Consider the following 16,014-nt stretch of genomic DNA (forward strand, 5'->3'; position numbering starts at 1 on the left):
GGAAAAGTTCAGTGTGTGTCAATCACTGAGCGGCACTGAGCCTCGCCTGGGGGGAGAGGACGCTAAGCTGCTGACTCACTCATCTTTCCATGAACAGCCCAGAACCCTGATTGGCCAGAGCGGTGGTCTGAACGTCCAGGGCTTCATCAGGCGGGTCATTTGTGAAGGCCGCAGGATATTGTGTCTGAGGTGGATATTTGTTTGTTTTGACCGAGCGTGTGACTTTCTCCAGAGATACCCTCAGCATCCGCTAGTGTTTCTCAGGATTTTTTAATAGAAATGGTTTTGTTGGCTGTTAACAAGATAGCCAGATTAAGTCAATTAATAAGGCATTGTGTAATTGAACTATGAAAAGGGACAATCACTTTTTAAAATGGCATCTTTAATTAAAAAAGACAATGTTTTTTCTTTGAAAAAGGAAATACACAGCAAGAGTATGCACACTGAGGAGCAAGCATAGGAATGGCATTTATTTAAACACAAATCACAGCAATGAATAAAAACGCCTTAAGTGGCTGTGTGCACATTTTTGGAGTTACCAATTCATTTTGAGATCTTTTCCTCAAATCTCCATTTACACAGGTTCATACATCAAGATTAGGCCCTTTTATCTTGCTGTAAATCTTGTATTGATTAAATTAATCAATAGACCCTGTGTCCACTGCACTTTTAACCAGCAGCCATGAATGGCTTAATTGAGGAATAAAACAGATAACAGTGAGAATCCGCCAAGACTGCAGCAGCTGGTATGCAGTCTTTCCCCATTCTCACTCGCTCCCTCTCTCTGTCTCTCTCTCTCTCTCTCTCTTTCTCTCTCACTTGCTCCCTCTCTCCCCCTGTGATATCCACCATCTGCTGTCTGAAAAACAAGTCATTTATATACTGTCACTTCCAGGGGAGACTTTATTTATCAAGTAGCCAGTATGCAAATCGCTCAGGAGCCGGGGGTCTAATTATCAAACAATATGGAGGGAGCTTTGCCTTTCATCATTTCCTGTGACTTTCTCTAGACAATAGAAATGGGCTTTTTTCCCCTCTCTCTGTCTTTCTTTCTCTCTCTCTCTCTCTCTCTGTCTCTCCTTGACGCTCCTTTTTTTCAGAGCTGTCGACCATTTCCCGATGCAATGGTGTCTGACGGCCACATTTGTTAGCTTCAGAGGAGAGAGATGGCGAGTCGCCACCATTAATTGTGGTCAGTCGTTTTGCGATGCATAGCTCTGCCACTGACTAGTGCGAAAGCACCGACCGTGAAGACAAAAATGAAATACTGGTGCCTTACTGTTATATGGCCTAAATTGACTCCCCAGCCTTCAATCTGAGAGAAAGATGTAATACACCAGACTACAAACTTAGACCTTGACCTGTACACCCAGTATTTTGATGGCTTTGTTGTGTCAGTGTTGAGGTTTGTTTTCATGTTATTTTGTTTCTCTCCCTGTCAGTGTGAAACTAGCATGTAAGGTCAAGCGTGACGAAAGGGTGCCCAAATCAAAGGGCTGAGGCAGAAGGTGTGTGTTTTGAAGTTGCTGTTTTTTGGGAGAGTGTGTGTGTGTGTGTGTGTGTGTGTGAGTGTGTGTGTGTGTGTGGGAGTCGGAGTGAATCGTGCGTCTCCCCCCTGCCTGATCGGCGATGTGACAGTGCCCTCTGTCATATACCCAACTCACGCTGTGCTGCACCCAGTCGGATGGCATCTTAATGAACCCACAAACAGACGGAAACACACATGTACTCATGTGCACACACAGACACACACACACACACACACACACACAGGCACATACACACACATACACACACACACATACGCACATACACACACTCACACACACATTCAAACATGTCATTGCCATGCTCACGCAAACAAATATTAAAATGACCTTGATTATTCATGAAATGCCTCAGAAGAAACTTCGGTGTTGTTTACTTGGTGGTGAGTTCTTGTGTAGTTTAATTCATCTGACCATATCACCCGTACATGCAGCTCCAGGGTGTGTGTCTCTTGGGTAGGCCAGAGAAACCAGACAGGTACTGTATAATATCAGACTTTGGAACTCTAGTTGGTTTAGTAATTCTGTCCCATTTGACAGATTACACAGACAGATTGCCTTGCTTGTTAAGTTGGCCCTAGTACCACATTAAGACCTCGTGAGAATAAGTATTTGTAAGAGAAATGAGGTTTCTCTATCTGTGCAAAATTGAACAAAAATAAAAAAAATTCTCTCAACACCCAGCGAAAGGGCATTCCTCAGCTTTGGTCGAAGGCACCTAGTGACAGCCTCCCCGAGCTCTGGGCACGAACAAGGACAGGCAGTAGCCGCCGTGTTGATGGTTGTCCTGACAGCGCGCCATGCACAGGGACGTAAAAGGGAAACATGACAGGAGGTGTTTGACGTGGACCCCGCCGTGACCACAGACAAATGATGCGTCTGTCGCTGTTTTTTGTTTTTTTTTGAGCCGAGATTCTGGATGACAAAAGCAAATGGCAGGAGGAGGTTAGGTGCCCAGCGAAGGATAAAATCAGTCAAGTTTCCTCAGTGCAGTCGACCAGAGCAGTTCAGTTTTTTGACTGTCAAGTCTTTTTTTTTTTTTTTTTTAAAGATTCATTTAGGATGTAGTCTATTTTAGACAGTCTATTTTTTGCCATCGACACCTCTTGCTCGTGACATTCTCTCGCAAGCAGTCGAAATCGGAGGAACGCTTTGACACCTGCTTCGACCTTTTCCCAGACGAGCTGCTGTCATAAGCTGTGAATACTCTCGAAAGCACTGTCTGCAATGAGACAATTTGCTAAGCATCTTGTGGTCCAGTTCAAGTCGTCTTGCTAATGTAGACATCAGCAAGAAGACTTGAACTGGACCACAAGACGCACAAGCAGTCAGTATATGCATTATCAATCTAAAGTGCTTATCCTTCCCCAGCACGTGCAGGTCTGTTTTTCGACATCACGCAGCAGCCTAGGAGTTGCCACGTTGAGGCATGAGTTCCTATTAGATTGATTGGCATGCACTGCTTGGTTGCCCTCATAATAGATTCATTGAGGAATGACATTGGTACATTCCTCTCAATGCCTGTCATTTCTTTTTTTTCCTTCTCGATATTCTTTGGAGGCAGATCAGAGAGAATGTTGCGTATATCCTCACCGTATCCGGATGACTTACAAAGAAACCTCGCCCGAGAAAATTGTTCACGCATAAGTACACACGCGTAAACACACCACTTTCACATGGGTCCTTCACACGCATAGTTGAATCACTCTCTGTTTGTGCATTGCTGGCATAGGCAGGCAAGGCCGCCAGGTGCACGTTAGTTCATTTGACTTCCACACCTGCCGTCAGATATTCAGATGAATGAGCCCTCCGGATCCCTCTTTGCAAAACAAACCTGTTAGTGGCTGAAACAGATCTGGGTGGAACTGCCCCCAAATCAGCTGCCGTCCTTACAATCAGTTAGTCGGTCAGCATGCCCCGTCGTTCCCTATGGGAAAAAGTGTAGGAAAAAAATACTCCAAAATTCCCTCCCCAGGTGCGGTCAGTCAGCTTTTCTGTCCCACAGTATGACTTTGATTATGCAACATACCCAGACATAATCTGGTATAAATCCGACAAACCCCACGCCAGCTCTGGGCCCAATCTGGGCCAGGTTCGTTCCGGCATTGGCTGCCATCCGGTGCTCCTTATCCTATCACCAGCCACTGTCACTCGTGAGACTTCAGCTCACTCGTTCACCTCCAAGGGCCTCCCGTCCGACGCAGCTACGGGCCACGGCGCTGATTGACAGCCGATGCATTATGATGGATGTTTTGCACTCGTCCAAGCGTGACGGTTGCCTGCGAGGGAATTCGACATCTGGGCTCACACAGCGAAAGCTTCCAGACACCTTATCAGCCAAAAAACCCACCCCGACTGAGGTTCAGAAGCTCTAAGTGGCTTAAACTAATTAACTGTCTTTTAAAGTGTTCGAGATCCCTATCTTCGAAGCAGATCACCTTTTTTTGGTGGGGTATGTGTCATTGCAGATTAGTGCGTCTGGGTGTGAAACAAGTCATTGATGTGTTCTGACAGCCTCGAGGAAACATGACCTGGAGATAACCTTGTGCGATCGCTAACTCCGAGCTCCCACAGGTACAGGTGAACGGTCTTGTCTTGTTCGCGATTTTTCTTATCTTCGCCTCCGTCATGTGTTTAGCTTATTTTTCTTTCTTTTTAAATAGACATCCCAGATTTTTTTTTTACCTTTTAAGTGGTTTGTTTCCTAATCTCCATCGTCAGATGTTGGCTCGTGCACACATGCCCTTAACGCTGATCAGGAAAGCTTATAAAAAGGAAAGGGAGTGCAAAAACAAACAGCTGCTCTCAGTGCCACACAGATGTAGCTGAAACTGCTACACCCCAGTTTATTTACTTTCTTTGAGCACAGTGAGTGTGATTTTCATTCCCTCCATTTTCCTTTTTGCACTCTGTCTCTCATAGCTGTAAAACCACAACAGGAAAAACATCCGAATTTCCCCTCTCTTCCTACCCACTCGCCTTTTGACTTCCCTCCTTCTTCTCCACTTCCCCTATGAAGCGGAGTGATGCTTTCCACATGGCTCACCCCCACACCACCACCACCACCACCACCACCACCACCTCTGTGGAGATCTCCAGCTCAGATTACTTTATTTGAGCAGACGCCGTGACCCGTCGGCCTCCTGCCTAACCTGAAAGAGCCGTAAAAGCGCACGGGTTACAGCTTTGACGGACGGCGGGAGAAAGCCGTGCTGACTGACACGTAATGGTTGCCAAATGTGACGGCCTGGCGCCTCTCGCCGCGGAAAAAAACGACCCGAGGCTCGGTCCCGCGGTGCCGGTCCCGGCGTGGCGCGGCAGAGGCACACACACGAGGCCTGGACGGATGGACGGACGGCTAGCAATCGGCACACGACGGCCTGCTCAGCATCAGTGCCAGAAATGGAGACAGAATATGGAAGATAACAGCTCTATGCAAGCGTTTCAAATGCAACTGAGGAAGATGCAAGCATGCTTTAGGTACCACTGACGTCTGTTGGCAGTGCTGCTCAATCCTTACCATTACCTGCCCTGTGTGTGTCTATTTCTGTGTAGATCTGTGCATGGTGGCAGTGTGTTGGGGGCGTCCTCTGAATATCTGGCATGGGTGGAGACAAGATGTGTCCTCCATCGGTAGTGATAGACATCTACAACCTCCTCTCTGATGCTAAAAGCGTGTGTGTGTGTGTGTGTGTGTGTGTGTGTGTGAGTGACTGAGAGAGATAGAGCATGCTAGGTGGCAGTGATGGACATCCATAGCCTCTGCGGCGATGCATCTTTGTGTGAACAGTGTGTGTGTGTCTCTGTGTGCCTATTTGTGTATTACATAAGCGTGTGTGTGTGTGTGTATGAGCACATGGTGGCAGTGACGGACACCTACAACCTCCTCTCTGGATGCTGGAACCCACTCCAGTCACATCCATCACTCCTCTGAGTCAGGCTCAATGTCTCCCCCTCTTTCTTTCAATATCTCTCGATTTCTCTCTTTCTTTTACTCCCTTCTGCAATATCTAGGTACATAATCACATGAATGAGCTGTTTTCTCATGCACTCAAACCCAGTGTAATCAAACGGCATGTGCGTGTTTAGTCCATATACCTTTGGTACGTTCATCCTTGTCCAGACTATTCACTCCTTCTCCATTTCTCCTCTCCAATCAGATGCTCCCAGATCCCTATTTCATTAGAGACCCACACACTTTCCTCCTAAAGTCTTCTGCCATCAAGGTACCCATTGTAATGCATGTGTCACCACATTGTGTGTGTGTGTGTGTGTGTGTGTGTGTGTGTGTATGTATGTGTGTGTGTGTGTGTGTGTGTGTGTGTGTGTGTGTGTGTGTGTGTGTGTGTGTGTGTGTGTGTATTACTACCACACTCTCATGTGTGTGGCTCTGTGTGTGTGTACGCATGCATGTGTTTGCACTGCATACATGCAAGTGTGCGTGTAAGTGCCTGCATTAGCACTAGTTCACCATGTGTGTTCACTGTGTGTGTGTGCCTGTATGGATGTGTGTGTGTGTGTGTGTGTGTGTGTGTGTGTGTGTGTGTGTGTGTGTGTGTGTGTGTGTGTGTGTGTGTGTGTGTGTGTGTGCACGTGTATGGATGTGTGTGTGTGTGTGTGTGTGTGTGTGTGTGTGTGTGTGTGTGTTGGAGAGTGCTGCATGGCCACGTTTGTTCTTTTCCGATCCTTTGTTTCAGACAACAATGACCTCTAAAAGCGGGCGGGTTGCCTGGGTCCCGGCCGGCCGTCACTGCAGGTTAGCGTCGGCTGCTCGCCGGGGCCTGCGCGCTGGGGTGTGCGGGGTGCGGGTGGTGGGGGGATGTGGGGGAGCGGGGCAGCCATCCTGGATGGGAATGGTTAAGTGAGGCATACTAATAGGAAGCGGCTTGTCTCTTCCATACTAACACTTGGATGACTCTGCAGGCAGAGAGCTGGGGAGGGGTTGGGGATGGGAGGGGGTGGTGGTGGTGGTGGTGTGTGGAGGGGGGGGCTGAGAGTGTTGGTGAGTTAAGGGGAGGTAGGGGCTGGGCGGTCGGGATGGCGGATTGGGAACACACCCTCAACCCTGGCCACCCCCCACCCCCAACCCCCCTTGGAGGCACGGCTGAGTTGGGATTTGCTTGCATTGTCAAGGAGCGCATTGACCCATCACTTTGATCCACATTGAATGTGACAGCAGCTCCTCTCTCTCTCTCTCTCTCTGTCTCTCTCTCTCCCATTTTCCTCCCCCTTTCTCTCTCTCTCTCTCTCTCTCTCTCTCTCTCTCTCTCTCTCTCTCTCTCTCTCTCTCTCTCTGTCTTCCTCTCTGTACCCTGCAGGCGATGGAGGCTCAGATCCAGGGTTTTGGACAGACGCCATCTCAGTTGCTTATTGAGCCACATCCTCCTCGCAGCTCCGCCATGCACCTGGTAAGAGCACTGTGCACTGCATGCTGGGAAACTTTATTTAACCCCTTCAGTGCTGTATGTTTGGGCAAGGGGTAGTGGGAGGTGAGCCTATGTGTCTGTCTCTATGTATGTGTTCATGTTTGTTTATGTATGTCTGTGTGTGTTTGTGTTAGTGTGGTGTCTGTTCCTTAACAAAGAACACCAGCCTGCTGTTTTGGCATTTCATAGCAGAAAGTGAGGTGCTACTTCTGCAGTGTGGGTTTGCACACACACACACACACACACACACACACACACACACACACACACACACACACACACACACACACACACACATACACACATACACACACACACATGCACACGCACATACTAGACTGCTAACAAAAAGAAGTTTGTCAAATTTATTCAGAGCCAACGCCATAGTTTTGCCCCTGAGCAAGGTCTTGGCGTCCCCCATAGATCACGACCCACAAGGTAACTGAAAACTCCATGTTTGATGAAGGCCCCAGATGTTGTGTCACATGGAGTTACATCAGGCAGGCGGCCATATGCAAAGCTGCAGTACGCTCTCTCCCTCTCCCTACCGTCTGTTGCAGTGCACAGAGGGAGCGGCAAACCTTAGCCTAACTGGCTCTGGGGCTGAGCTGAGCTCGTATCTACCACCTGAGCTGCTGTGATCCCAGCCCCCACACCGCACCACACCACACCACCCCACCCCACACCACACCCCCAACCACACACTCATGTATACACACACCAATTAAAGCCTCATCCATTCTCGCCTCCAATCAACCTGAGGCCATTTGGAGAGTGCAAGAGCGAGCTAGAATACCTGTCAGACTTCTCTCTCTTTTTTCTCTTCATTTCACTCTTTCACACACTCTCTCTCTCTTTCTCTCTCTTTCTCTCACTCTCTTTTCTCTTTTATCTGACCTCTCTCTTGCGCTCTCTGTCTATCCTGTTTCTCTTTTTCATTCACACTATGGTTTTCTCTCACTCTTTCACTCTTTCTCTTTCATCTGACCTCCCCCCTCCCTCTCTCTCTCTCTCTCTCTCTCTCTCTCTCTACCCCTGCCTCGCTCCCTGCGCGCTGCTCGTGTGAGTGAATTCCCACTGTGGCCTTTTAGCGGGGCTGCCTCTTTAGGAGCAGATGTGAGTGGAGTGGTGGCTGAGGAGGCAGTGATATGGGAAAGTGGGGTGTGATGTCAGCCATGTGCCGCCACACTAACCCCACTGCCCCACACCACAGTTGGAACATTCACTGGAGGGAGCCGATCCAATAAACTTACTGAAGTTACCCCCCAAATCACATATCACAATCCCAGGCTAATTTGCTGATGCATTCTTATATGTACATACGTGCATACATGCATACACACACACACACACACACACACATACATACATACATACATACATACATACATACATACATACATACATACATACTTACATACAATTATCTAGGCCATAGACCTCAATATGTGGAATCAATATGTTCACACACAAGTGCCTTAGTTGAGGTGTTCCCATTCATGTGCCTTACATTTATGTGCCTTTGACCCTCCATGTTCCTGTTTACTCGTTGTTCTCCCCCTCTCTCCTCTCCATGACCTGTTCCCTGTCTGGCATTTCCAGAACGTTCTGCGGACGCTCGTCTGGGCCTGGTACTGGTCTCAGATCAGCTCTGGGCCCAGGTGAAGAGCCGCCTCTCTGGTCCTCTCCCCCTCCTCCTCCTCAGCATGCAGCTGTCCTCTGTCAGCACCTCGTCTGACCCTCAATCTCCACACTAATGGCCTTTCATCATTCTGTTCCTCTCTTTCTTTCCTTCTTTATTTCTTATCTCTCTTCCTCTCTCGATCTCTATCTCCTCCATCATTCTCCTGGACATCCCACGCCCTCCTCTACTCCTGGCCTTCCATCTCTTCATCTCTCCTCCTGTGCCTTCTTCTTCTTCTCCTGCCTCTTCTTCTTTGGCCTCCCTCTCTTTGTTTTTTTCTTCCTCTCGTTTCCTTCTCTTCTTTTGTATTGCCTTTCCTTCTCCCTTTTCTACTTTTTTCTTCTTCCTGGTCTGCTGGTTTTCTTCTATTCTGTGCCTTCCCTGGATCTTCTTGGTCTACCTTTCTCCCTCTTCTCTCTATCCCTCTCTTCTCTTGGTCCCCTTTGCTTTGCTTTGCTTCTCTTCTCCTCTGCTTCCTCTCCCTCCTCCTCTCTGTTCTGCTCAACAGTGTTTCCTTCCCCAGAGTCCACTGATGTTTAAGGACCAGATGCAGCAGGACGTCATCATGGTGCTCAAGTTCCCGTCCAACTCGCCTGTCACGCACGTGGCCGCCAACACGCTGCCCCACCTCGCCATCCCCGCCGCCGTCACCGTCACCTGCAGCCGCCTGTTCGCCGTCAACCGCTGGCACAACACCGTGGGTGAGTGGATAACAGGCGAGGATCACTAGACACATTTTATACCTGTATGCAGTTACACAGAGTATGCTCTTAAAATGCCTGGACCTTCTGCACTGACATACATATAAATTCACACATACACATGTGCACTCCTTAAGTGCCACCTACTGAGTTGATGTTCTAATGTAAAATCCATGTGTTGGTTTTGGCAGTTGCACACAGAATGACAGTTCTGCACTTACAGTATATGCATGTTGCCTACACACTGCTCAGAAGCCATCTACCTAGATGATATTCTTGTGTAGAATCCATGCATTGTTATATCATGTGCATGTTGAAGAGTGTTAACATGGTGTATGTTAAAGAGTGTTGGGGTTGGTTTACTGATCAGGTAATACTATTCCATGGAACGAGGTGGCCAGTGCCTGACTCAGGAGCAGAACTGGAGCTGATCTGGCTTGAATGCGATCTTAGGGATGCATGCTGGTCCAGGGCCACCTCGTTCCATGGAATAGTATTACCTGATCAGTAAACCAACCCCAACACTCTTTAACATACACATGTATCACTCTTCAACAGCACATGATATAACATGCATGGATTCTACACAAGAATATCACTAGGTAGATGGCTTCTGAGCAGTGTGTAGGCAACATGCATATACTTGTAAGTGCAGAACTGTCATTCTGTGTGGCAACTGGCCAAAACCAACAACAATACACGCAGACACACACACACAAACACACATGAGTCCGCTCACACCTCCCCATCTGTCACCGCCAGGCCGCACTGAGCGTTGGACCAAAAGAGTCCACCAGGTCGGGGCAGCGCGGGGCTCGGACGCTAACGATCGCAGGTGCGAGAGCCCCGCTCCTTTTCCTGCCTGGGAGGGAATTACTAGTGTTTGTGGAGTCTCCTGCAATAATGGCCATAATAAGGCAGCTATATTTTCCCAGCATGTTGTTTCAGCGCACACAAAATGGCCGCCCCCCTTTCTGCCCCGTGGCGGGGCTCTGGGGGGTAATAGTTTTGCGCTGCCTCTGACAGGTCGGCTAAAAAAGAAATCAATAAAATCCCCGTGTGGAAATCGTTTCTTGGTGGCCTTCCAAATCCTCCCCACGGTCATACTGGAGGTCACTAACCAGCCTTGAATTTGGCAATCAGAGTGTGTGTGTGTGTGTGTGTGTATGTGTGTGTATGTGTGTGTGTGTGTGTGTGTGTGTGTGTGTGTGTGTGTGTGTGTGTATTTGTGTGTATTTGTGTGTGTGTGTTTGACAGGGTGAGTGGGTGGTTGATAGAAAGCATGTGTATCTTTTGTGTATTGTGACGGGAAATGGCATCTCATTCACAGGCTGTGTTTTCACTATATGTGTGTGATTGCCTGTTTGTATCCATGTGTCCATATGTGTCCAGGTCTTCGAGGAGCACCTGGCTACTCCCTTGAGCAAGCCCATCATCTCCCCATAGAGATGGACTCTCTGATTGGTGAGCATAACAACTCATCTCCTTGAAAAAAAAAATCATAATCATAATCCCTACATTCTTTTTTACTGTTGCCCAAAGGAGAAAACCACTAGACAGGATGACATGCAACTGAGCAGCTGTTAGCAATCACACTGAGCGATAATTGATGTCTAATAGCTGCTAATAAGCACCCGTATTTTTCTAGCCAACAACTCTGGAGTGAACAAAAGGCAGATCACTGACCTGGTGGACCAGAGCATTCAGATCAACTCCCACTGTTTTGTGGTGACCGCTGATAACCGCTACATCCTGGTGTGTGGATTTTGGGACAAAAGCTTCCGGGTCTACTCATCTGAGACAGGTATACTCGAGGTTTAAAGTCTAGGAGACTGTACTGTATATGAAATGACATACCTGAAAACATATGTCATAAAAATCTTGCGTGTGCGGTTGGTTTATTGAGCTGTAACAGATCACTTTCAGCACTAATTTTCCACAGAATACCAGTATGCTCTGTTTAAGTGTGTGTGTGTGTGTGTGTGTGTGTGTGTGTGTGTGTGTGTGTGTGTGTTAATGCTAATCACTTAATCATTAAGACTTCAAATAAAGCGAAAATCTAATCTACATTTTCATAATTATTAGCTAGGGTATAGCATGAAGTGGTTTGCGTACATAAAACATGACCTGCTCCTCATTTATGGGTTTATTCCCACATAATTGTACCTCTCCACTGAGCCTCTCAATTACTCTAATAGCGGCGTTGCAGGCGGAGGTGGAGAGTGTGTAAGCACTCACAGGGGGCCTCGCACACAACGCTGTGTTAAGAGGCCGCGGTAGAGCAGTCTCCGTCAGTGCCACCTCAGCCCATGGGCTGTTTTGATGGCGGCACTGAGTGGCAAAGATTTGGCCGCAGGTGGAAGCCATTTTGTTATAAAAAGGGCTCCCTCCAGAAAGCCCATCAGTCATTTGGAATTGCTTGGTAAATGACATGTTTTTGCAGCTCTCTTGTAGTTGCTGGATTTCTGAAAGCTATTTAAGATCTAATTGTTGAGCTGTTGTTTTTTTGTTCTCTGTTTACTCTAACTGATCCATAGAGGACTTAACCCTGGTTTCTTCCTCATATCTGTAACAGTCTGCTAATAACGTTGTATAAATCTTTTCTTTTTTAAATAAGAGCAATACTTGAGATATTTGAGTTTGTAGAACTCTGTATTTCTTCTTGAAATGGTCTCTCTTTGTAAGAAATGAATGAAATGAAATGAAATGGATATCTTCATATCAGAACCCATTCATGTTACCTAAGCTGCTGTCCTCTGCCTCACCTGAATATGTGCCTTTCCGCTCTCAGGCAAACTCACCCAGATCGTGTTCGGCCACTGGGACGTGGTGACGTGTCTGGCCCGCTCCGAGTCCTACATCGGGGGCGACTGTTACATTGTGTCAGGCTCCAGAGACGCCACACTGCTGCTTTGGTACTGGAGTGGACGCCACCACATCATCGGAGACAACCCCAACAACAGTGAGCCAGTGGCACCGTCACAGCGACTTACAAAGAAACATATAGAGAAATATAACACACACCAGGTTCAGAGAAATGGTATGGAGAGGATTAATTCTGTCATGGCAAAACTCCGGACCAAAATTAGCTGTACATAAGCTTCGGCTAGCAGAAATGCCATGGATTTCATTGAATAATATTATTTAACACGGCATACGTTGCCATTGCTTGTCTTAATTGCTCTAATTTGCACATGCCTAAATAGATGGTAGTAGATATCTTTGTGTCATCTGTTACATGCCACAGATGTTTGTTTTTCTCCTATTTTCAAACAAAACAAAATGTTTCCACCATAAGTGTATTTTTTTCTGTTAGGCAATGCTATTTTTTTCTCTGAGGGCATTTTTTTTTGTTTCACCTGTGTCTGATAGAGCGCTCCATACAGAAAAACACAATCCACCCTGTTGAATTCACATTAATCATTTTCACTCTTATGGTTTATATCGATGGCTACCAAGCAATTATGCTTTCCATACAGATGCACCGTCACAACCACCTTCTTTGTTAAAGGCCAGTCTCTGTAGGACAATAGGTGAAAATGACAATATGAGAACATGCGTACATAAATCACAAGTCAGAGAGGTATAGGATCCATTGACCAGAGCTACTGTAGATCTGCAACAAAGTCAAAGAAGTACACAGATGCATGTTGTTCACTGTGGGGAATGTTAATGCAGAGGGTCTGGTCAGTGGAAAACCTCATGTCATCCATTTCCTAATTTTGATCAGTCAGTGAAAATCATGCCTTTTTTTACGGTGCAGTGTTTCTTTGGTCCATTTTTTTTCACTGGACTAATGAGAGCTGAATTTGTAGCCTGTGATTCTGTGTCTCTAATTTCCACGTCTCTTTTCAGTTCGCCTATTATTGGACTTCCAACTGCAAACAACAAATTAGCAATCAGTATATTGGTGTGTGTGTATGTGTGTGTGTGTGTGTGTGTGTGTGTATGTGTGTGTGTGTATGTGTGTGTGTGTGTGTGTGTGTGTGTGTGTGTGTGTGTGTGTGTGTGTGCGTGTGTGTGTGTGTGTGATCCTGCGTTTCCAAGTGTCAGGCGCTGTGGTTTAGGTGTGAGTGTTTTATAATTAACTCTGGAGTAGCTCAGACAGTTAATTAAGAATTTCAGCATGGTTGCCTCCAATTAGCAGCGTGCAGACCCACTCAAGTAGCCAAGAGAGGAAAACACAATTCCCAAGATATTAGCACCAGTAGTGCTTACCATGCACCTTCCACCAGACCATGAGCCGGTAGCACATTACGCAGTGCAAATCCTGAAAATTTTTTATCTTGAATGTCTCCGAGGAATGATGAAAACTGGAAACTGTTGCAAACTGCTGTGATAGATGAAGTTGTTGAGATTGTTTCTTTCTTATAGGATTCGTAAGTTCCGTTTGTGGTGTTTATCAGATGTAATAGTGTTTGTCACTGAATCATTGAGACAGATGATTAGGATGTAGAAAGGAAGTTGGGTGTCCTATTTGTTTTGTTTTGCCTTGTATGTAATGATTATAAACACAATTACATGCATACTGTAATGGAGCTTTGGGCCCAAAGACAGACTGCTAGGCAAATCGCTGGAAGCATTATGGGAGACAGATTAAGGTGCTGGGAAGCAAAACGTGGAAGTGATCACCAGAGTGCACTCTAGTGGCTGTTTATGGCTATTGCAGAAGCTGTTGTAAGAATTCCTGAGCACAACATTGCTGTGTCTTTTGTAATCATAGCTTGGAATACATTTAAAAAAATCTGATTTTCTGATTTAAGATATATTGTTGTTAAAAATATTGTTTCGCCTGTGACTCAAAATGCTTCAAGTTGATACAAAGGACTTGGGCATTTGGAATGTTTCACACCAACACAAAGCAGTCAAACACAAAAGTCCCAGAGCCCCCTCTTTTCCCCAGACACAACTGAATTTCATGGGAATATTTAATCTTTAAAATTGTCCACCGTCAACACAGATTTTGGTCTCGGTCTTCGCAGCTCAAGCCCTGGCCATGAAACCTACCCGTAACCAGCCATGGCAACGTGGCTACTATCGTTCCTTTTCCACCCTGCAAAGTAATTGCAGTATCCGCTGGTCCCCCTGAGAGCAACGGGAGCATGTGGGGGTCATTTCATGCGTGTTATACTCCTGACAAAGGCATGGCTCCATGGAGCAGAATGGGGACGTGGTGTGAATATTCAGAGCTCTCTCTCTCTCTTTCTCTCTCTCTCTGTCTCTCTCGTTCTCTCTCTCTCTTTCTCTCTCTCTCTCTCTCTCCGTTCGCCCCGTCCTGTCCTGGATGGCGTGCGGCTCCCCCCTGGGTAGTGGTAGCGGTGGTGGCAGAAATTGATTTTGCAGGCGTGCGGGAAGAAAAGGGGGCCAGCTCTGCGGCGTGTATTTTAAATGGTTGATAATTAAAATCAGTCTCAGCTCAATCAGACCCTCTGCCTTTCAGACCTGTATTATGTGTGTGTGTGTGTGTGTGTGTGTGGTAGTTCAAAGTAATTGTGGCTGCACTCTCAGTGTTGGCCCCTGGGACACCCCCCCCCCCCCAGCATGTCCGTATTGGAGCGGGCCCCGGTGCCGGTCTGATTGAATTCTTTTGTGAGGCCGAGGCGAGGTGGGATGAAGTGAGGGCAGGTGAGTGGCAAAGAGCCCCTCTGTGGAGCCTCTCCGCTCCCGGTCCCCAGAGAGCCCGGCTCTGACACATGTCCCGTCCCCCATCCCTGCTGCTCCACGCCGGGCCTGACAAGCAGCCATCGGCCCTGGACCCCTCCATCGATCGCACCCCTGGGTCCCCAGTGTAGGGAGGTCTGCAGGTGGAAGAGATGGACATTCGTTCTGAATCAGCACTCATGTACTCTTAGGCTGCAGTGGCAGATTCTGTATTGATTGTCACTGCACACAGCCGGTTCTCAACATGGCATCAGCGGGATGTACTGTCTAATACTTCTCATAGTGACACAATCCATCAGACCCACATGCTGTGGTCAACTCATGTAAGCAGTGACCCAAAGAATCATATTTCTCTAAATAAAATGGCATAAAATGACACATCTCGCACACCTTCTGTAGAGAGAGGGAGACTAGTTTTAGGCCAAATATTTGTCGATGAAAAAGTATGGTTACATTTTACTTGACAGTGTCGACATAAGAGTGACATGACACTGCCATGAACGTGTCATAAACAAGTCATAAACATTTATGACATAACGCTTCTGTTAAGTGACGTTCGGTTTTTCTCATAACAAGTTAGGGTTAGAGTTAGGGTTAGGTTTAGAATTAGGGTTAGGGTTGGGGTTGGGGTTATAGGATAAGGGTTAGAGGTTAGGATTAGGGTAGGGTTAGGGTTAGGTTTCATGTGTCATGACAGTGTCATGTCACTCTTATGTCGATACTGTCAAGTAAAGTGTTACCAAAAGTACTATAGCATCACCAGAGCACACTCTCCTCTCTCCTCCTTGGTTGGTGTGATTGTGTAACTGCATCTGAAACCGCTGTGGAGAAGCTGTGGTATGGAGTGTTTGCGGCTAAAGTCTATCCTCCAGAGGATCATGTTTACTACAGTGATGAAGATCACCATTGATCTCTTTAGCTAATGACACCACAGCTCCTTATGTCACTAATGAAGTTGATTACACCACAGGGCTCTCTGCCTTTGTAATGCTGTT

General features: G+C 46.9%; 1 protein-coding gene across 1 annotated transcript in view; it reads left to right on the top strand.

Moving 5' to 3' along the window:
* LOC143121337 (neurobeachin-like) overlaps positions 1 to 16,014 on the top strand; it is a 280,660-nt gene that overhangs the window by 258,442 nt on the left and 6,204 nt on the right. The window contains exons 50-54 of the mRNA XM_076281696.1: positions 6,866 to 6,955; positions 9,166 to 9,358; positions 10,751 to 10,822; positions 11,007 to 11,162; positions 12,150 to 12,320. Of these exons, the coding sequence (XP_076137811.1) occupies positions 6,866 to 6,955; positions 9,166 to 9,358; positions 10,751 to 10,822; positions 11,007 to 11,162; positions 12,150 to 12,320 (682 nt within the window). The remainder of the gene's footprint in view (positions 1 to 6,865; positions 6,956 to 9,165; positions 9,359 to 10,750; positions 10,823 to 11,006; positions 11,163 to 12,149; positions 12,321 to 16,014) is intronic.

This window comes from Alosa pseudoharengus, unplaced genomic scaffold (genome assembly GCF_046254945.1).
Source record: "Alosa pseudoharengus isolate Yale_2024_CS ecotype anadromous, Long Island Sound unplaced genomic scaffold, YU_APseudo_1.1 YU_APseudo_1.1_scf_13, whole genome shotgun sequence".
NCBI classification, from domain to species: Eukaryota; Metazoa; Chordata; class Actinopteri; order Clupeiformes; family Clupeidae; genus Alosa; species Alosa pseudoharengus.